Source organism: Malus sylvestris, chromosome 14 (genome assembly GCF_916048215.2).
Source record: "Malus sylvestris chromosome 14, drMalSylv7.2, whole genome shotgun sequence".
Lineage (NCBI taxonomy): Eukaryota > Viridiplantae > Streptophyta > Magnoliopsida > Rosales > Rosaceae > Malus > Malus sylvestris.
The window spans coordinates 1,444,028-1,465,021 of NC_062273.1; the positions used below are offsets into that span (position 1 = coordinate 1,444,028).

General features: G+C 37.5%; 3 protein-coding genes across 8 annotated transcripts; 2 read left to right on the forward strand and 1 right to left on the reverse strand.

The window, feature by feature from the left end:
* Nucleotides 1-1,392: 1,392 nt before the first annotated feature.
* LOC126600170 (heat stress transcription factor A-3-like) lies at nt 1,393-5,288 on the forward strand. Of its 3 annotated transcripts, none has more exons than XM_050266723.1 (4): nt 1,393-2,181; nt 3,130-4,393; nt 4,521-4,629; nt 4,727-5,288. In XM_050266723.1, exons 1-2 carry the CDS (start codon nt 1,699-1,701, stop codon nt 4,237-4,239), a joined length of 1,593 nt encoding a protein of 530 aa, XP_050122680.1. In that variant the 5' UTR covers nt 1,393-1,698; the 3' UTR covers nt 4,240-4,393; nt 4,521-4,629; nt 4,727-5,288. The 3 variants fall into 3 exon arrangements, with proteins under 3 accessions (XP_050122680.1, XP_050122681.1, XP_050122682.1); XM_050266724.1 differs by having other exon boundaries at nt 3,130-4,024; XM_050266725.1 differs by having other exon boundaries at nt 3,130-4,024; nt 4,521-4,628; nt 4,711-5,288.
* A 356-nt stretch (nt 5,289-5,644) lies between these two features.
* Nucleotides 5,645-8,760, reverse strand: LOC126600171 (ribosome production factor 2 homolog). Its single transcript, XM_050266726.1, has 6 exons — nt 8,451-8,760; nt 8,103-8,306; nt 6,890-7,135; nt 6,562-6,801; nt 6,411-6,476; nt 5,645-6,219 (listed from the first exon to the last, which is right to left on the reverse strand). The coding sequence occupies exons 1-6, from the start codon at nt 8,583-8,585 to the stop codon at nt 6,010-6,012; spliced, it is 1,101 nt and encodes a 366-aa protein (XP_050122683.1). The 5' UTR covers nt 8,586-8,760; the 3' UTR covers nt 5,645-6,009.
* A 3,585-nt stretch (nt 8,761-12,345) lies between these two features.
* Nucleotides 12,346-19,452, forward strand: LOC126600172 (polyadenylation and cleavage factor homolog 4-like). Of its 4 annotated transcripts, none has more exons than XM_050266727.1 (7): nt 12,346-13,093; nt 13,477-13,533; nt 14,782-14,883; nt 15,132-15,389; nt 16,033-16,449; nt 16,747-18,678; nt 18,802-19,452. In XM_050266727.1, exons 1-7 carry the CDS (start codon nt 12,728-12,730, stop codon nt 18,814-18,816), a joined length of 3,147 nt encoding a protein of 1,048 aa, XP_050122684.1. In that variant the 5' UTR covers nt 12,346-12,727; the 3' UTR covers nt 18,817-19,452. The 4 variants fall into 4 exon arrangements, with proteins under 4 accessions (XP_050122684.1, XP_050122685.1, XP_050122686.1 ...); XM_050266728.1 differs by having other exon boundaries at nt 16,042-16,449; XM_050266729.1 differs by having other exon boundaries at nt 16,045-16,449.
* The last annotated feature ends 1,542 nt before the right edge of the window (nt 19,453-20,994 follow it).

The window sequence follows — 20,994 nt, forward strand, 5'->3', positions numbered from 1 at the left end:
TTTTTTTTAATTATTAGTTTTATTAAGTATTACTTTGAAACTATTACAATTTTTTTTTTTTTGAACAAACGATATTATCTAACTAAAGAAGTGGGGGACTAGGAGCCTCACAATGGACCAGACATAACAATTCGCATTTGACGAGAATCGAACTTAAGACCTCTCACTTATAAGTGAAAAAGAATACTACAAAACTCATAATCGTCTATCTATTTGCTACAATTGATTGATTAAACGACCATAATTTTAATTATTATTTTTTTGCAAAGATGATCTTTACAAAGTAATTTAAAATATGCACAGTTATCATAATCATTGTTCCTACTTATCGTTAAGTAGCCAAAATGATCTTTGCAAAAATGATAATTCAATTAAGTAATTTACACCCATTAATTAGTCAAGTACTTGATTATCATGCATAATCAATCAAGCTACAAATATTTTATTAATATTTAGACTTTTTAGCCAAAATGATCGCTGAGATTGACATAACTCATTACTTTGGTCCCTGAGATTTGAAATCAATAGAAGTAATCCATGAGTTTGTCAACTATAAATTATTTTAGTACTTGCATGAAAAATTATATTAAATAAGGACCAAAATGACAAAAATACCCTCAATTTAATAAACAATGGGCTAAATGTAACATCTCACATCCCCAGGGGAGTGGATCATGTAAGCCTTATATGTATATTCTGATCTCTACCTAGCACGAGGCTTTTTGGGAACTCTGAAGTTAAGCGAGTTCGCGCAAGAGCAATCCTAGGATGGGTGATCCACTGAAAAGTTTTCGTGTGAGTTCCCAGAAACAAAACCGTGATGGCGTGGTTGGGACCCAAAGCGGACAATATCGTGCTACGGCGAAGTCAAGCTGGGGATGTGGTGAGGGATCGGGCCGGGATGTGACACTAAATGATTTGACAAAAATTAGAGTATTTTTGTCATTTTAGCTTTATTTAATAAAGATTTTTTTATGAAATGATCAAAATGATTGATAATGTACGAACTCAAATATTAGTTCTATTTGCTTCAAAGACCTTTTTGACAAAAAACAAACCTATTAATTATTTGTTTTCTCGCCCAACATTAGGTGACGAAGATAATGAGTATCCACTTCTTAAATCAGCCAGTAGGACATAGACACGCTAATCCCGCGTCGAACCCGCGTCCCCAAATCTAACACCTGACCAAAGGGCGTGTCCTGATTGGTCCTCCCCGCTACCTTCATCCCCAAGTGTTGTTACACGGCGATCCACCATATCACTTTCAAAATCGCACGGGGTCCAGATGGAATATCAAGAGACAAAAATATCTCCAGCCCAGTGGGCCCCTTTCAAAATACAACCACCATAACTGTTTTTCAAAACAAGCGTCGCTCCCTGGAAACTCCCTCCCTCTCCCTCTCACTAGGTCGGTGCTGAAACGCTCTCAAATTTCAGGGAGCCCCACATGGATCGGAGCTGGGATGACCAAGAAGGCGACTGGTACGGTAGAAAAACCTCCACCGCCTTTGACCGATCTTTCTGGATTTTTATCGAACACCTAGTCGGCGTAACTATTCGAACCCCTTATATACCCACTCCCAAGCTCCCCAAACTGCCATTTTTCCACCCACCACACCCACCTTCCCTTTCCCCTCTCTCTCTCTCTGTCTTACCCAGTTCACCGCCATTAACAAAGAGTGAGAATTGCGTTCTATGAGCCCAAAAGACGAAAGCCACCCAAAGTCTCCACCCACTTCAGCTGAATTCGACCCAGAATCAATTGGGTTGTCCGAATTTCGACCCCAAGTGTCGGCACCGTTACTGGGTTCTCAGCCGATTCCTTCGTTCACTTCTCCTGTAATGGAATTCGAAGCCTTCTCTTCTGTAAACCCATTGGGTGCTTTTGACTTCGCTGAAAAAGTTTCAATTCCAACGTCGTCTATGGGCGGCGGTGGTGCGGAGGACGTGGTTGTTCCGCCGCAGCCACTGGAATGTCTGCAGGACACTCCGGTGCCTCCGTTTCTGTCCAAGACTTTCGATTTGGTCGAGGACCCCTCGCTGGATTCGATCATATCGTGGGGCTCCGGTGGCCGCAGCTTCGTGGTGTGGGACCCATTGGAGTTTTCCAGATTCATCTTACCGAGGAACTTCAAGCACAACAATTTCTCAAGTTTTGTGCGGCAGCTTAATACTTATGTGGGTATTTTGCAGTAACACAGCCTGTATTAGCTGCTGTGATCTGTATGTAATTTTTTTTTCTTGTCCTTTAATTCTTTAATTTGTTTTTCTTTCTGTGTTTTAGATTTGTTGTTTGTTGTCTGAATTGAGTTTGATGAGGTTAATTCTGTATAGATGTAGCCGAGGCGATTAGTATTTGTATTAAGCTCGCGATGTAAGATTCTGTAGGAGCTGGTGTTGTATTCTTAACTCCCAATTTGTTGTATGTGTGGAGATTCATATGTAATTGACCAAAATAAAGTAATAAAAGGATTCTTTTGTGAGCAAAAGGTTTCTTCGATGAAAAGCTTGGCGATTTGTTTTCCGGTTTCCAATAGTTTACGCAGGTGAAGTGACAGGAGAAATGAATTGCTGCTTTTGTTGTTCTTGATGATGATGATGATGTTTATGATGTTGTTGATGCTGATGATGATTGATGTTGTTGATGATATGATGATGATGTGGTTCTACTTTAATGGGCATGTAATCATCTCCTCTCTCTGGATAATATAACATGTTTTTTAGGATTGTCTTTAATCATGAAGCTTAGAATAGTGAATCTAAATGGAAATGGTAGAGGTTGTTCTTTTATTGATTTAGTAGTTAGGATCGGAGGCTTCTACGAGAAGAACATCTTCCCCTCTGAGTATGTACTGGAGAGGGGAGTCCGTCAGGTAGAATTCGGACTCCCTTCGAAATCTGTTATTATACAAGTATATATTACCCCAATAAAATTTCTCTTAATGTTTTTTATGTGATTTACAGATTGTAAGCAAGGTTCAGTTCTTCATATGCATGAAAGTTGATGGCCTCACATTGTCTTCTGTGATGATTAGATTGCTACTTGAATGATTGTATATATCTTTTTATTTCTGTTATATCGCTTTCCCATTCATTTTTTTTAATTATTTTGGGTCTTGCATTCAGGGTTTTCGCAAGGTTGACACAGATAAGTGGGAGTTTGCGAATGAAGCTTTTCAGAAGGGCAAAAGACATTTGTTGAAGAGGATCCAGAGGCGCAAGTCACCTCAATCTCTGCAAGTTGGGAGCTTTACTGGGCCTTCTGCGGAAGCAGGGAAGTCTGGAGTCGAAGGTGAGATAGAGACATTGCGGAAAGAGAGGAGTACGTTAATGCAGGAGGTTGTTGAATTGCAGCAGCAGCAGCGGGGCACAGTTGACCATATGAAGGTAGTGAATCAGAGGCTTCAGTCTGCGGAGCAGAGACAGAAGCAGATGGTTTCTTTCTTGACCAAGATGCTTCAGAACCCGGCATTCGTGGCCCGACTTCAACAAAAGACTGGACAGAAAGACATAGGCTCTTCAAGGGTGAGGAGGAAATTTGTTAAGCATCAGCAGCATGAACTCAGTAAGTCAGATTCATATATGGAAGGCCAGATTGTGAAGTACCAGCCTGCCTGGAGAAACCAAACCATATCCTCTACAGCGCCGGATTCATATCCAGTTCCTTTTGAACAATCTCCTCATTATCCTTCACAAGTTACGACAGGAAAACTGGGTTTGGATGCTGAAAGCACGGCATTCCAATTTGTGGACGCTGCACTAGATGAATTAGCAATCACACAAGGATTTCTTGAAACACCAGAGCAAGAAGGCGAAGGGGCATCAAGCATGGTAACTGAAGATCCTTTTTTCAAAGGGAAGAGTGTTCTAAGCCCACAACAAGAGGCTAATCCCGAGCATTATGTCTCTTTCGAGGAGGATTTGGTGAAGGACAGGACTTTTCCAGAACTGTTTTCTCCAGGGATGGAGAGCATGATTAAACAAGAAGACATATGGAGCATGAATTTTGATGTCAGTGCCGGTATGTCAACTTCTATGAATGAGTTATGGGGTAATCCAATCAACTATGATGTGCCAGAGGTGGGATTGACGGGTGGATTGTTAGATGTCTGGGATATCGATCCTCTGCAAGAGGCAGGAGGGTTGGGAATCAATAAGTGGCCAGCCCATGAATCTGCATTTGATGAGCCTCAGAGTCAAGGTGTCCAGTGTGCATCTAAAACTACTGATCCGTAGGGCTGCATTTGCTGCCCTTTCGGATCCTAGTCATTTTAAGTTGCAGGGGTCTATTATATGGACGATTTATTAATGAATATATTAATTTGATAGCAAAGTCTTACTCTTTCTTAATCATCCGCTTTTATTCCTTAGATCTTCGATTTCCGCCCTGGTATTTGTTCTTTTCCCAACTCGCTTCTCACCTATTTTGTAGGTTGCATTCCAATTTCCTTCTAGTTGTAGGCTGCATTAATCTCAAAGTTCTGTTGCTAACAAATACTAGAGCTATGAAACTGCAGGTCTTTATCCTCTGGAAAGGTAGCTCGCTTCCACCGGGAAACGGGGTCTTGGATTTTGCCCTTCTGAGCTCGTGAAATTCCAGAAAGGTGAACTGTTTGAGTTTAACAGGTACAGAAATTAGTAGGCCAATCTGTTGAGATCATTCTTCTTCACGCTGGTCTCCCAACCTTTAACGTTTACAATTTTTTGGACTTGATTTCTCCAGTTGGTGTACGAATACAAACACCGAAGAAGCATTGAGGTGCATTACATTAGTGAAGAGTTGCTTTGAAGAACTGCCAGCCTTCTCAAAAACAGGGAGAAGAAGATTACCGAACGTTCAAATTTGAAGCCGGCGAAATGGGTTAAGATTAGGCTAAATCAAAGATTCAGATGTCCACTGTCACCATAAGGTACTTTATATTTTTGGGTTCATCTTTGGTAGTCCGGACAACCGCGTAGTTCAATCTTGACCATCAATTTTTCATACAATTGGATAGCGTCCGAATCAGCCCATGCCCAACCCGATTTTAAACTTGATCGGGCTGGTTAGAATGAAGTAATAACCTGCTCAAATCCAACCCAACTTTTACCCTATCATTTATTGTATCGGGTCGGGTTGGTGCTTTGCCCGACCATGTCAAATTCAACTCGATTTTTATCTTAAATTGCTCGGGCAAATATTACCTTATCACACTTCATATTATATTGGGAGGGCTATACTTGAAATTTGATTTTTGCTTGAACAATGAATGATAGTATTGCTTTTACGTTTCTTTTGGTTAAAACTTTGGTATTGTCTTATAATTAATTTCAACTTTGGATATTTTAATAATGTGGTACAATATTAGAATTGATAAAGTTAGGCAAACTTGAACCAAACTCTTGTAAGCCCGAACCCGGATAAACCAACATGAACTCGAAGACAACCCAAACTTGAAATACGAATTTGGTGGGTTGACCATCTAAACCACCCAACCCATCCGAATTGCACCCCTACTAGACTATTTTAGAACAGTTGTATATTTTGTGCTCTTATTTAGTTTTCATTAGCATCAGAGAGGGTAAAAGTTGATCTAAATTGTATCTACTATTACTTGAACAATTGTATTAAGTCGTATTTAGTTAAATGTGGCAAGCAAACTTTCAGAAATATAACTAAAGAAAGGGAAAACAGTACATAACATAGCGCCAATCTTGACATTGGAAGGTCGAATAACAGAGCCTTTCAGGCAACAAATTGGTGACGCAGTAACTAATTTTAACTCGCGGAGACGGAAGAGGCTATGGAAGCAGAAGGAAAACAACAGATATAACTCATGCTGGGAATGCAACTAATTATATAAGCTAGATCTGTGAAATATGGGAAGAACAAAAATCCCAAGCTCAGCGGAGATCCACTACACCCGCTGACTCTAATCCTTGCAAGCTGGCCGAAAAGCCAAAGTCTGGTAGTAGCAGAGAGTAACTCAACTTAACCCGCTGCAAAGTCCGTTTGTTTGAAGAGACTCACTCGGCATCCCTGGTTGTTGTAGGATCATGGCGCTCCCTTTTAAGTTTTTTTGCTTTCTTGGGCTCTAGCATGTCTTGAACCTTTGGTGTACGCTCATTACCCTCGTGTTTCATTCTAGCTTCGCGTCGCTCCCTTTTAACTCCCTTCGTTTTGCTAGGCACAAATGTATCACCAACCTTTGTGTGATAATACACCGTATCTCCAATCTAAACAGAGTTTGTCAACAAAAACGATACAGAAATATTAGTTAGACATGCTTAACATCAGCGTACTGGACAAAATGTACAGTAGAAAAAGACGCAAGTAGAGAAGAAATGGTTCAGGTCATGTAAACTAACACCCGCCCTCTAGACCACAGAACAACCGCTATATGAAATAATCTATGTTCGCCGTTTACCTTTTGATCTGGGATGTTGATTTTCCCAACCTTGCCCCGCAGTAGGTCCTGTTTAATATTCTTGTCCTGGAAGTAATAAGAGGAATTGCGTTACAGACATGTTACATGCAAAAGAAACCAGAGAAATCAGAAGGAGATTTAGTATTTCAACCTTCTTAGGCTGATTTTTGCCTTCTCTCATTGCTTCTTTCCTTAGGCTTTCGTTAGGAAGGCGATGCCGACGAACTACTAAATCCATGGAGGGGCCAACTTCAACTAGCTCCATCCGTGGAACTACTGTGCCAGATTTTTTAAGTCGCAGTGCACATTGAGTAAGAACCACTTTCTTAGAAGATATAGCTGTACATACATATACACGATCTAAACCAGCAAGATTTAATTTCTCTACAACCTGCACATATCATTTTTATGTATATATTAATATCCCTCACAAAATTAAAAAACGAGTAACGTGCAACAAAATGGCAGCAGAGATAAACCTCTCCTCGCAACAGATCAAGCAAAACTTCCTTCAAATGTTGCAGCTCTCCTGCGCTTTCAAATCCTTCTCCAATAAAGCAAACAAATGGTTTCGTCCCCACCCGCGGTGCTAGTTTCTTGTCATATGTAAACGATTCCAATGGTTTATAGTTTTCAACCCCAACCTCTACAAGATCATATATATGGTGATCATAAGTTCTCCCTATGACAAGATTGTCAGGCCGCTTCTTTGAGTGAGAGCCAAACTGCAATATAAGAGCAATTAACAATTTCAAAATTACATTTGAGAAATCGGGAAATAAACACAAGCATAAGATACAGTGCCTGATCTTATTTAGGCAACACAGGGGCTCAGCATTCTAAATAGGGCGAGTCAAGAACTCAGTTCAGAAAATGGGATAAACATCGATCATCATGCATACATTTTGAAAAATGAGTAGATGTAGTTGGAATATATAAAATTCAAGATTTAGGCTGAAGCGTTCAAGATAAAGTCCACATCAAAACTAAAAAGGTAAAATGGGACTAACAAGCGGGAAACGAGCATCCTTGGCATTCCAAAATGAAGGATGATAGGTAGAAATAAATACAAATACTTTCATTGGTTGTGAGCTGCTTTTAGTTATTCTGTGTTATGAATTCTGCGTCTGCAATGTCCAAACATATAACTAAAATAGTTTGTCACCTACCAAATCCATTGCAAATGCCACAACAAGATCAAAGAGGCAGGTTCATCATAGAAACATAAATTGAAAAAATCAAAGATTTCCAGAACATTGAAAGAATATAAACAAATTGAAACCAAAGATTTCTACCAGAAACACATTCGTTCTAATGAGCAGCTCAAAGAAATAACAGAAAACAACCAAACATCTTCCAAAATGTTCATCAATGCTAGCAATAAATCCTGTAAAACTAAGCAAATGCTGCAACACTATCAAAATCCAAATAACCTTTCAAATCCCAAACAGAAAACAGTTGCATAATGCGCGCGCGCATATATATATATTTATTTATTTATTTATGGGTCTTTTGATATGGGTCCAATTGGACCTATTTCAAAAATCAAAAGTCACTAAAAGATGGACCTATTTCAAAAGATGAGCTATAAAATTGGACCTCTTTCAAATTTTCCCATTTATTTATTTATACCAAGCTCACATGAAATCAAATTATTGAAGGAGCAAAATGCTGAGGTAGTTTTATACTTACGACGAAAATACTGCAATCGGTTTTGTGAGAGAAGAACTCAAGGGAAGTATCACCCCCACTTTCAAAAGGGCTAATATCTTCATTCCTGCGGCTGAATTTCACAGCACTGTCCTTCTTCAAATGGTAAAGGTCCGATAACACAGAATTAATCACACTGCTCGTCTTCCTACCGTGAAGAATCAACGTCTTCTTCCCCGTCTCAACCTTTAAAATCATACAAAACCCGATTGAAAAATCAATACAAAATTCGAAGAAACCAATACCCAAGTTGAAAAATCTGAACTTTTGCTTTTGGACACAGGAAAAGTACAAATTTTCCCGAGAAACAAACAGATGTGAGGAACTTACGATCTTGGGGGCACGTTTCTCTAGCTCTCTTCTGGCCTTTCCACTCTTGGGAGTTCTCACTTGCAACAAGGTTGGCTGCGAACCCTCTGGCTCTCTTGTGGCCTTTCCTTTCTGGGCAGTTTTCACAGGCAACATGGTTGACTGCAAAATGTAAAACCCTCTGAGAAGTACAGTTGCAGGACTTTGGAAGGGAAGCTAGGGTTTTATTCCAAAACGACGGTGACGACTGTGGACTGTGATATGATGTCATTAGGGTTTTGTGGGCTCGTATGGACTCGGAAAATAAGCTGCTTTACTCTGCCTTCTTGGGCCCATCATTTGTAACCCAGCTTAAGCCCAATCTTTTTTTTTTCTCTTTCTCTTTCTGTCGAGTCTCAACCGTTCACTCATGAAAAAATAAAATGTGAGGGCGAGAATTTCCTTTGTAGCCTCGTAGGTGTTACATAAAGAAATTGTCGTTATGTTGATTAAAAGTATTTATTTTTTGCATATGAGCCTGAGGTTCTAAATTCAAATTTTCTGTTATCCAACATATAGGTAAGGTAGTAAGTGTTGTCTTTTCTATTTCAATATAACTCAAGCATTTAAAATTGACCAAAAAAAAAAATAACTCAAGCATTTAAAATATTGAAATTATACTAAAGATATTATGTACAATTTGACGTATGTCATCTTAGTAGCAAATATTAAGTGTAACCAGGTATATAAAAAAAACCCATTACACAATATAATTTCTTCACTTATACAAGTGACACATACTTACACATGAGAGTGACCCTTGATTACCAAATAATATGGTTATAAGCTGCCTAAATGTTTACCCCAAAATTTTTACATCTGTTAATACCCCACCGCCATTGCCACCATGCCTTCACGGCCATTGAAACCACCGTTGTCTCCACCACTGTTGCCCCTTATCATGACCATCACCACCACCACTAACGTCACACATAATGACCCATCATTATTTGGATTATTGAATATTTAAAACTAGTGGAAATGCCTATTAAATAAGCCATTAAAAAGTTCATTATTTGAATATTAGAAATTTAAAACTAGTTGAAATGGCCATTAAATAAGCCATTAAAAAGTTCATTATTCATTATTTTGAATGTTGAAAAGTTCATGAGAATTCATGAGAATACACTAAGGGGTGTATTCAATTGGGATTTTGAGGGATTTTAATTCTTTTAATAAATCTAGGGGTATTCAATCAAGATTTTAAGTGATTATCTAAAATTCAAGGTGTATTCAATTATAATTTTAAGATGGTTTATTAAAATACTTAGGGGGGTGTATTCAATTGGGATTTTGAGGGATTTAATGTTTTTAATGAATTTATGGGTATTCAATCAAAATTTTAAGTGATTTTCTGAAATTCAAGGTGTATTTAATTAGAATTTTAAGATAGTTTATTAAAATCCTTATAAATCCGGGTGTTTTCAATTAGGATTTTAAATAAGTTTATAACATTCCAGGTGTTTTCAATTAGAAATTGATTTTAAATAATTGGAGAAAGTTGAGGAATTAGAGGGAAATGAAGATATTTTGTAGTGTATTTTAATCATCCAAAAATCTCACATCTTCCCATAAAATTTCGAGTGAATTGAATCAAAATTTTATATGAATGGGGAGTGTATTCAATTGGGAATTTGAGAGATTTTATTGGATTTATAAATCCATGAATTTTTATGGAGTTTAACTGATTTGTAGATATTTCATACAATTTTGATTCAATTCCCTCAAAATCTCATAGGAAGATGTGAGATTTGTGGATACTTAAAATATACTACAAAATCTCTCAAATTCCCTCTAATCCCTCAACTTTTCTAAATTCTTTAAATTCTAATTCTAATTGAATACACCTGAAATGTTATAAACTTCTTTAAAATTCTAATTGAATACATCCAGATTTATAAGAATTTTAATAAACTATCTTAAAATCTTGATTGAATACATATTGAATTTCAGATAATCACTTAAAATCCTGATTGAATACACCTGGATTCATTAAAAGAATTAAAATCCCTCAAAATCTCAATTGAATACACCCCCGAAATCTCTACAAATCAATTAAACTTCATAAAAATTCATGGATTTATAAATCCACTAAAGTCTCTCAAATTCTCAATTGAACACACCCCCCCTTAGAAATCCGGATTTTAAAGAAGTTTATAATATTTCAGGTATATTCAACTAGAAATTGATTTTAAAGAATTTGAGAAAGTTGAGGAATTAGATGGATTTGGAGAGATTTTGTAGTGTATTTTAAGCATCAACAAATCTCACATCTCACCATGAGATTTCGAGGGAATTGAATCAAAATTTTATATGGAATCTCTACAAATCAATTAAATTCCATAAAAATCTATCGATTTATAAATCCATTAATATCTCTCAATTTCTCAATTGAATACACCCCCTTAAAATTCAAAATAAAGTCCTCACAAAATCCATGAATTTCAATAAGTTTATAACTTGCTCACAATCCTTTAAACTTTCATTTGAATATCATAGTTGGTAAAATACAAAAAATACGTGAAAAATACGTGTGCATATTATTCGACATTAGAAAGAAGAGTAAATTATAGCAATGGTTCATGAACTGTAATCAAATTGGAGCAATGGTCCATCAACTAAAAATCCATTATCATTGGTCCCTCAACTTATCAAAATGTGTAGCTATAGTCATTTTCATCAGTTTCTTCAAAATTTTGTCAAAATAAGTTATTTTGGAATAACCATTTATAATTAGGGTCCCTCAATTCATCAAAGTGTGTAATTATGGTCTTTTTCGTCAACTATGTCAAAATTTTTGTCAAAATGAGTTATGTTTGAAGGACCTTTGCTACAATTAGGTTAAGTTAAGAGACAATTTATCCAGTTGAATTAAAGTTGAGGGACCAAATGTAATGAATTTTTAGTTGAGGGACCATAGCTGCACGTTTTGATGAGTTGAAGGATCAATGATAATGAATTTTTAATTGAAGGACCATTGCTTCAATTGAGTTAAAGTTAATGGACCATAACTACAATTTACCCTAGAAAGAAAGTTTGAAAAATTCGTCATTTTAAAAATTTTAATATTTATTTTAATATTATAATATTTATTTTTCAATAGTATTCTAAAAATATGTATATAATATACAAATTTTATGTGCATTATTGAAAATATGTATAAATAACATGTATTAGACGTGAAAAATATATAAGTACTTGGAGTATTAAAAACCGTGCAATTTAACGGACTTGGATCCTCTCATGAGCTAATGGAGAGGATCCTCCTGACCCATCATCTTGGGCCGTTGGATTTTTATCCAACGGCTACAAGCAGGAGGTCTCTTTAATGTTATAATAATTATAACCGTTAGATAAAAATTCAACGGCCCACGATTATGGATCAGGAGGATCCTCTCCATTAGCTCAGGAGAGGATCCAAATCCCAATTTAACAAATCATTGAGATATGTACAAAAAAATATAAGTATTTTTTAAAAATATGTTTGTACTTACATGTATGATAGTTAACTTTATCTTATCATGAGGGCCAACTTTTGGGGAAGAGGTCCCTCCAGATCTCTTCAACCAAAACCCATCAATTAAATAATTCGGATATTTAAAATTTGATCCAACAGTTATGAATAAGGAATCATTTTAAAAATTATAATAATTTTAACCGTTAAATCAAATTTCAATATTCCAAATTAATTAATTGGTGGGTTTTGGTGGGAGAGATCCGGAGCTTTTGTTTGAAAAGAAGATTCAAAATAACCTTTCGTATTTTAACTATAAAAAAAAAAGGAAAAAGAAAATAACCCTTCTTTCATTTCTGGATTCATGAAAGCTCATTTTCCTTTTTTTTTTATTTTTAATTTTTTAATTGTCTTTAAATGACCTTCCCCGCTATATAATATATCTTCCTCACACACAGATGCGTACACTTTTCCTCCCCATCGCCTTGTTCTTGATCTAATCCTAATTCCCAATTCCCCAATCTTCTTATTCCACCAATAACCCTCCAATTTCCGCTCCAATTTTTCGATTTTGTTTTTGCTTTTATTTTATTTCAATTTAATTTGTATACCTGTAATAAGAATCAGGGTTTATGTTGATAATTATCCATGTACTTAGGGATTTTTGATTTTCGTGATTATCGTGTCGATAACTAGGCCTTTCGCTGTTGGTAGTATACAATTTTGGATTGAATTTTTTATAGATGGCTGACTTGTAATCGAAGATTAGGGATTTAGGTTTAGGGTTTTGATTTCTGAGAATCTGATGGAAATGGAGAGCTCGCGTAGGCCGTTTAGCGGATCGAATGAACCAGGCTTGAAGAAACCCCGATTGGCCGAAAACCCGAATGGACGAGCTTTTGGGCAGAGACCTGGTGGGGGAGCTAATCCAGTGCTGTCAAGATTCAGAGTGAGTGATAGAGACACCGGGAGCGACGACCCGAATCGCGGGGGTGGGGGCTATGTGCCGCAGCCACTGCAGCATCAGGAGCTTGTGAGCCAGTACAAGACGGCGTTGGCGGAGCTCACCTTCAATTCAAAGCCAATTATTACCAATCTGACGATAATTGCCGGCGAGAACGTCCACGCAGCAAAGGCGGTGGCGGCAACTGTATGCAGCCACATTATTGAGGTGAAACTCAGCTTTACACTGTGTATATAGCTGTATTTGTGTTTTATATTTTTGGTTATGGCACCGGTTGTTTGAATTCGACTTGTAAAATGAAAAAGAAAGGGATGGAGGTGCAAAAGGAGAACTAAAATGTGTTAGTGCTCGCTCGCATGTTTTATGTTATGCTGATACTTTAGTGAAAAAGTTTTGTTCCGAAAGCTTGCCCCCAGTTAAATATTTGTTTACTTTCTTGATGCAAATAATAAAGGTTTGTGATATGTGTGGTGGTCTAGTTTTGACTGAATGGGAATGTTTGTATTCGCCAGTGAGCCTATCGAAGTAATGAACATCCAATTTCATTCTTATTTTTCCCGTATGATATTGAGTTGAGGGTTTGGCTGCAGTTAACATTGGTCAGGCTTTGTACGTGTAATCAGTATGTTTTCCTGACATTCCCCCAGGTTTGACAAGTTCCACTTCATCATTTTCTGGTTGCCTGTGCGAATTTGTTTAATCCATTGCACGCAAATGAGGCTGTATGTAGCTACATGAGAATAGTTTTGACATTCTGTGATTAAATGGGTTTTGTGGAATGAGCTGTAGCAGGTTTCAAAACCAAATGAATAAATCACATCCTTATGGCTATGGCCTATTGGTTTCACAGAAAATCTCTGCATATAGCTGTTTTATTCTTGTTACAACAACGCTGCAGCATTTGAAAGGGGAGGAAAACCACTTTCATAGCCTAACAGATGCCGCTATGTTTAGAAAATCAGCATTATATGTTGTGGTTGTATGTAAGAACCTTATTCAGATAGAGTTTTGGGGAGTTTTTAGACCTGATGATAATGCCCTGCAAGACTTCGATAAGGTGCATGATCTCATATGGTTTTACTCAGTGGTAATTATCTTGCTATACTGATCTTCTGGTGGTAATTAAAGACTGTCAGATTGACAAAACAGAGAATACATACAAACCTCAGGTTTTGTTAGAGCACTAAAGTGGTGGTGCCAATTTCATTGACATCCTTACATTTGAAAGATGGAGGGCATATTTGATTTATCAGTGTGATAACCTCCAAAATATACGATGTACAGTACATTTATATACACTTATATACGTCAAATAGATTTAGATGTTCAGTCTGTTATTGCACTTAGTTTGGAATTGCTCTCCTTTAGGCTTCTGATAGCACTCATTCCATTTCTAGCTGAGCGTATCTTCTGATTATTAGGTGCCTGGAGATGTTTCTATAGATGTTATATTATCTAGGAGTGGCAGAGTGAAAGATGTCTTGTTAGTTTTCACTGTTCCCATAAGGAAATGACTCAAATCCTTGTGAGACAGAAACTAGAGTGAGAGAGCCAAGTTTTTAGAGGACACACGAGAAAACAAGTCATAAAATACGACCGTAAAAATAAATGAATAAATATCACTCGCATTATTCTAGTTACTGTATTTTCTCCTATGAGCCTAAGTTTTGCCCCCCAATGGGATAGTTTAGAAGTGATTATACGTGCAGTTTATGTTGCTTTTGATATCTTATAAATGTGTTTGAAGAGTCTAAACTGACACAAATTCTCCTTCCCCTTCCACACTCTCTTGGGAAACATCGGTTCTAGGCCATTGGTTTATTAATTGCTTATTTGTTTAAACAATACTGGCTGCATCTAGTGTATAATATCTAATTCTAGAAAGTAATTTGCAGGTTCCTAGCGAGCAGAAGTTACCATCACTTTATCTTTTGGACAGTATTGTAAAGAATATCGGAAGGGATTATATTAAATATTTTGCTGTCAGACTCCCTGAGGTTAGATTTCTTTCTTGATTCTCAGCATGCTTTGTCTAGTTGATGGAAAGCATGTTTTTTTTCTTTTTTTCTTTTAACATGTATTGTTCCTGATCTTCACCGCTAACCCATTACCTGGTATCTTTCAAATAGAAAAGATGTTTGTTTGCACACTACGTCCTTGCTACCCGTATTTGTCACAACTCACAGTAGACTTGATTCTTTGTTAGTTACTTTGCCAATTCTTTGCCTTTCTCTTGAACTTATAGGTGTTCTGCAAGGCATATAGGCAGGTTGAACCTCCTATACATCAAAGTATGCGGCATCTTTTTGGAACATGGAAAGGAGTGTTTCCTGCTCAGACACTTCAGATGATTGAGAAAGAACTTGGATTTTCTTCTACGGCAAATGGTTCATCGTCTGGAGCAGCAACATCAAGACCAGATTCGCAGTCACAGCGACAAGCACATAGCATTCATGTGAATCCCAAATATTTGGAAAGGCAACGTCTTCAGCAGCCAACTAGGGTAAGTGGAGTTCTGAAGTCAATTACGGATGTGGATTCACATCTCTTGAGTTTTGACTTTTGACCACCAACTATTGATGTTCCACGATTTAGTGGTGGATTGTTAAAAGTTAATCACAAATAAATAATATCATCAGAAAACTATACTCTGATGAGCTTTTTTAACACTGGAAACTAGAACTCTTATAGTAGGTTGTAAAACTTCTATGTTGCTCTTTTTATTTATTCAGGGAGTTTATTCATAGAATATTGCTCTTATAGTTTGGAGTTATGTTATATTTTCCAGAAGTATCTTGATCCTTTACCAGATGACTTGATTCATTTTCATAAGGATTCGACGTAACTGAGGAGTGCCGGCTGTCGACTACCTGAGAATATATATTTTCTTTCCTTGAGTCGTTTTCTTCGTACAACCTTGATTTACCCACATGCTCCTTATGAAAAGATTAGTGCTTTTACATATTTCGTTTATGCTGGTTTTTGGTATGAAGGCAAAAGGAATGGCTAGTGACTTTTCTAGGGCTATGGCAAACTCAATTGATGATGATCCTGCTGTTAAAATGCATGAATGTTAAGTAAAATTTGATATTATGTGCGTATTATTGTCCTTTTTTTTCACAGCTCATGATAGGTAACATTTGCAAAATTTGCAGCAGTCCAATGCAGATGCACTAAGCGAGCGTGTTCATGAGAAGAACATTGGTGCTGAATATGGAGAATATGAATATGGTTCTGATCTTCCCAGGAATTCAAACCCAGGAATTGGAAGAATTGGTGGGAAGATTACAGAAACACCACCCACCCAAAGAAATGGTGTTAATATCAGGCATGGACTTGCAAATTACTCGGCACCTAAATCTGCTAATGCTGATCCTCGCTTAAAGGCAGCACCAGGCATTGCAACTAGAAACGGTGGTGGGCTTTCTAGTAGCTGGAAGAATTCTGAGGAAGAGGAGTTCATGTGGGATGATATGAACTCAAGATTAACAGATCATGGCCCATCAGATATTTCTAGTAACTCAAGAAAAGATCACTGGGCCTCTGATGATTCAGAGAGATTGGTAAGCTCCAATTGCTTGTACTGATTGAAAAATTGGGACCTGAAGGTTGATTACCTACCGGTTCACATGTTAATTTCTCAGCCACGAAGTGTGGAGGCAGATACAAGGACAAGTTTTTTTGTGCTTTAGTTTTTTTAGATTGTTACTGGGCAGATCCCTGTTGGGATCAATACAATGCTTTTACTTTCACACTTATCTTAACCTCTAGGATGCACAAACTGCCTCTTACATTTAAGGATAATTTTTTTTGAAAAAAAAGAAGAAAATCTTATTATTTGAAATTGCTCATATTCTCAGGGGTTTGGAGGTCATTTTCGTAAACCAAAAAGTGTAAATGATTATGCATCAACAGCTGATCTGGATACCTCTGCTGACCTTACTGAACAGAAGGACCTATCTGCTCTTGGTCACCTGATGTCATCACCTTGGACATTGCAGGACTCTATCGGTGTTGACAGGCTGACCCCTTCTGGTATTCCTGTCATTAGTTCGGTTCACTCAGATCGTTATGCTTCAAGTTTAAGTGGGCTATCAACAAGTGGAGATTATTCTGTGGCCAGGATGGGAAGTAGAGCACAAGTAGCATCTTCTCGCATTGGAGCGTCAAGTCTCGGGTTTAGTGCAGCATCAGGGCCCACTGGAGCTTTAGGGAAACAGCAGCAACTTCAGTCTGTGAGAGCTGCATCACCATCTGGGCAGTCACTGATGCACCAGTATTCTCCCTCACCTACATCAACAGTACAACACCCTCGTCATCATTTGCAAAGTTTAGCTGAGCAAGACCTTACTGAGGACCCTTTGCCAATCCCAACTCCCAATGCTCGACTGGGTAGCAAAGCAAAATCACAGCCTCAAGATTTATCTTTGTCAATTCCTGCCATCCAATCAAGGCACAAATATGCCTCTCGACAACAACCGTACAGTATAGAGTCTGAATCTTTCGGTCACACTAAGAAGCCCCCTGTGCTACCGGTCTCCACTTTTTCAACTCCGTCAACTGTTGGAGATTCTATACCAGATCATTCAAATGTCATTGCTGCAGAAACCTCAGGACAGTTGAGCACTAGTAGTTTGTTGGCTGCCGTTATGAAGACTGGAATTTTATCTGACAAATCAATTACTGGTGGCCTACCAAATTTGAATATTCGGGACATGGGACATATTCCATCACAGCCAGGTGTTCAATCTCCCTTTCCAAGTGGACCTCCCCCTACTCAGGTTGCACTCCCAGGGTCCAAGGTTGCCTCAGCATTTACATCAGGTCACCTTTCTGGTGATAACTCACCAGCTTCCTCAAATGTATCACAGAAGAAGGTAGGCCATCTGCCACTTCCACATAGCCAACCTCCTTCATCTCTCGAGGGCAGTGCGTCAGCAAGTTCTTCAACTGTGGTGAATAATTCCTCGGATCCAATTTCTAGCCTTTTAAGCTCCTTAGTTGCAAAGGGTTTGATATCTGCATCAAAGTCAGAGTCGCTCACTCCTGTGCCATCCCAAAAGCCAACTGAACTGCAAAACAAGAGCCTTGGTGGACCTGCCACAAGTTTAGTGTCAGTGTCTCCAGTTTCAGTTTCAGCAAGTCTTCCTGTTTCATCTCGAACTGATGATGCATCTCTCCCAGAACCTGTAGCTAAAACATCTGCTGCCTTACCTCAAATTACCAAGACAGAAATAAGAAACCTCATTGGCGTTGAGTTTAAGCCAGATAAAATCCGAGAATTCCATCCAGCCGTGATTGAGGAACTTTTTAATGACCTTCCACATAAGTGTAGCATATGTGGCCTTAACCTCAAACTTAGAGAACGGCTTGAGAGACACTTGGAATGGCATGCTTCGAAAAATCCTGAAGCCAATGGTTCAGCCATGGCATCAAGGAAGTGGTATCCAAATTTAACCAGCTGGGTTGCTGGAAAAGCAGGACCCCCTTTGGTACCTGAGGCCAACAATTCAATAGACGAGCCTAATGAGACGATTGACATTGATGAGCCCATGGTTCCCGCAGACGAAAGTCAATGTGCATGTGTTAGATGTGGCGATATTTTTGAAGATTTTTATTGTCAAGAAAGGGATGAATGGATGTTCAAAGGAGCTTCGTACATGAGTATTCCATCTGGGCCCGGTGAGATGGAAACCACAGAGGAGAGTGTTTTGAAAGGTCCCATTGTGCATGTAAATTGTACAGTGGAAAGTTCACTCTCTGATTTGGGATTGCCGGGCCATGTTAAATTGGTAAGCTCTTGTTAGTTAAGTATGGGCAAAATAGTTGTCAATGTTTTGGCCCTTCTTTTATTAGTCTTCTACCATAAACTATCGATTTGAGATGTTAAGATGTTACCTCTTACTTTTTGGCAGGAACCGGAAATTTAGCGTTGGAAGCTGAAGAGACAAAACTCCATGCATTCTGAACTTTTGAGGGAATTCCAGGTTTTAGATTAATGTGTTTTTTAGATGTGAATCTTCGATGCCTATTTTTCGTGCGCCACAAAATAGTGGTGAGAGCTTTCAACTAGCTCCTCCTCTACAATTTTCTTCTTGTTTAATTCAAAGTTTTCGAGGAAAAGAAATGCATCCCTTTGCCAGATAGTTTCCATAGTTTCCATCTCAATGATTTCTCTTATGTGCTAGATGTTTTGCTATATTTGTTCTTGTTTTTGACTTCTGTGAAGCGATTTGCGCTTGATACCATAGTCGTCGTCCGGTCTTAGTGCAACAACGAAAACACTTAACGATTCTCCGAACGAAACCATTCCAGCTTCACAATCGGCATGTGTTTGTGGCCCTTGAGGGACGCCTCTGTATCATGGTACCATTAGTGGAGCAATGTTTTTAAAATTTATGTTTTCAATTTTTACCTTTTTCTTGTGGGTGTAGTTTATAGCATTTGGAGTTGAATACTGTCTACTTTCGATGTTTGTGGAAAAATAATGGATAAATGTTACTTTACCTTTCCAAACTTTGTAGGATATATTTTCATCATATAATTTAGTGTGCCATTTTTTTGCCTTTTGTGTTGTGTTTGCTTTTGACTCGTCTTGTGTTGAATTGGAATGGATAAACTACTATATTGAAGATATTTCGAAAGAAGTAATGAAAAAAATTGTATCCAACTTGAAGGTAGAAGATGGAATATTCGTTAAAAAAGTTTATCTATTCCAATGCTCCTCAAAGTCGGTTGATTAGAAGGGATTGGATATTTTTTCATGTCTAATCATGTTCTAATTTCTCTCAAAGTAAAAAATTATTATTCTCTTATCTCAAGACTACCTTGAATATAAAGTGATCCTTTACAATTCAATTCTAGACAGCAAACGAGGCATAATTGCACCCGTAAAAGGGTTCATGTCAATACCAAAGTAGTTTTGATCACAAATGGTCTTGGGTGTTAGAAAACAAGTTAGGGTGGTATTATCCAAGTACTTTTTGTTAATTTTTATCCTTTAATAATCTTTAATTTATTTGATCTGACGATAAGAAATTATAATAATTATAAAAAGTAAAAACGGGTGTAGATATCACCGCATAAGAAGTTAGCGTCATGTATCACGTTATGTTTCGTACATCAATCTCTTTCATGCCGACTAGTTTCTGCAAGAAATTTTGTTACGGTGGTGACATGGCTCGTGTGTGGAGCCTACAAGTGCCACCACATGCATGAATGATGAAAACGTTTTTCTTATTCCACATGCACTTTCTAACATCCCTCATCATACTTTGAATGATTCTCTCTCTCTCTCGATTTTCTTATTCCACATGCACTTTCTTACATCCCTCATCATACTTTGAATGATTCTCTCTCTCTCTCTCAATAATTCAGTATTATTCTTTGCTCAATTATTTAACTTCATGAATTCCTCCTTTTTATGAGAATATGTTCCTAAATTAATTATAAAAAAATTTCAATGGCCAGGATTTTGCTCCCAAAATGGTTTCTACTTCGAATTATGATCTTTCGTTAACATTTTCGTACTTCGGTTTTCATCTTCTATGCTTAAAATATATATAAAAAAAAAGTGTATATGAAAAAAATAGAGCACAGAAATCACTTATTGACGCAAAAATTATTACAATAATGAAGGAAGAAATAGTAAATGGCAACATTGATACTATAAAGCTTGTTTGGATGTGCTTTTATAATGACTGAAAGTGCTTTTGGTGAAAATATTTTTAGAACCAATATTTGGTAAAAATGCACGTGAATCATGAAAAAACACTTAAAGTGCTTCCTGGAAGAAGCAGATAACTGATGTTTCTTGCAGAAAGCACTTCAAGTGAAGTGCTTTTGGAACCTAAAATAATTTTCTCTAAAAACACTTTCAGTCATTTTAAAAGTACATCCAGCCCATATTTTCTTACACAAAAAAAATAAACAATTATTTCTTATACACAACTTTTATGCGAAAATCCATCTTATTTCTTACACAACTTTTATGCGAAAATCTAAAGTCTATGGCTTATGGTTTTGGGTGTAAATATAATCCAAGTGAGCTTCAGCAATCATCCTTCTCTGCAGACACTCTTCATCATTTCCATCACATTCTTCTGCTC

Coding starts and splice junctions, on each gene's coding strand:
- LOC126600170 (XM_050266723.1), top strand. CDS start 1,699: ATGAGCCCAAAAGACGAAAGCCACCCAAAGTCTCCACCCACTTCAGCT. Junction 2,182..3,129: donor TGCGGCAGCTTAATACTTAT/GTGGGTATTTTG, acceptor TCTTGCATTCAG/GGTTTTCGCAAGGTTGACAC.
- LOC126600171 (XM_050266726.1), bottom strand. CDS start 8,585: ATGTTGCCTGTGAAAACTGCCCAGAAAGGAAAGGCCACAAGAGAGCCA. Junction 7,136..8,102: donor CCGATTGCAGTATTTTCGTC/GTAAGTATAAAA, acceptor CTTATATTGCAG/TTTGGCTCTCACTCAAAGAA. Junction 6,477..6,561: donor GCAAAAATCAGCCTAAGAAG/GTTGAAATACTA, acceptor TATTACTTCCAG/GACAAGAATATTAAACAGGA.
- LOC126600172 (XM_050266727.1), top strand. CDS start 12,728: ATGGAAATGGAGAGCTCGCGTAGGCCGTTTAGCGGATCGAATGAACCA. Junction 14,884..15,131: donor TTGCTGTCAGACTCCCTGAG/GTTAGATTTCTT, acceptor TTGAACTTATAG/GTGTTCTGCAAGGCATATAG. Junction 15,390..16,032: donor GTCTTCAGCAGCCAACTAGG/GTAAGTGGAGTT, acceptor TAACATTTGCAA/AATTTGCAGCAGTCCAATGC.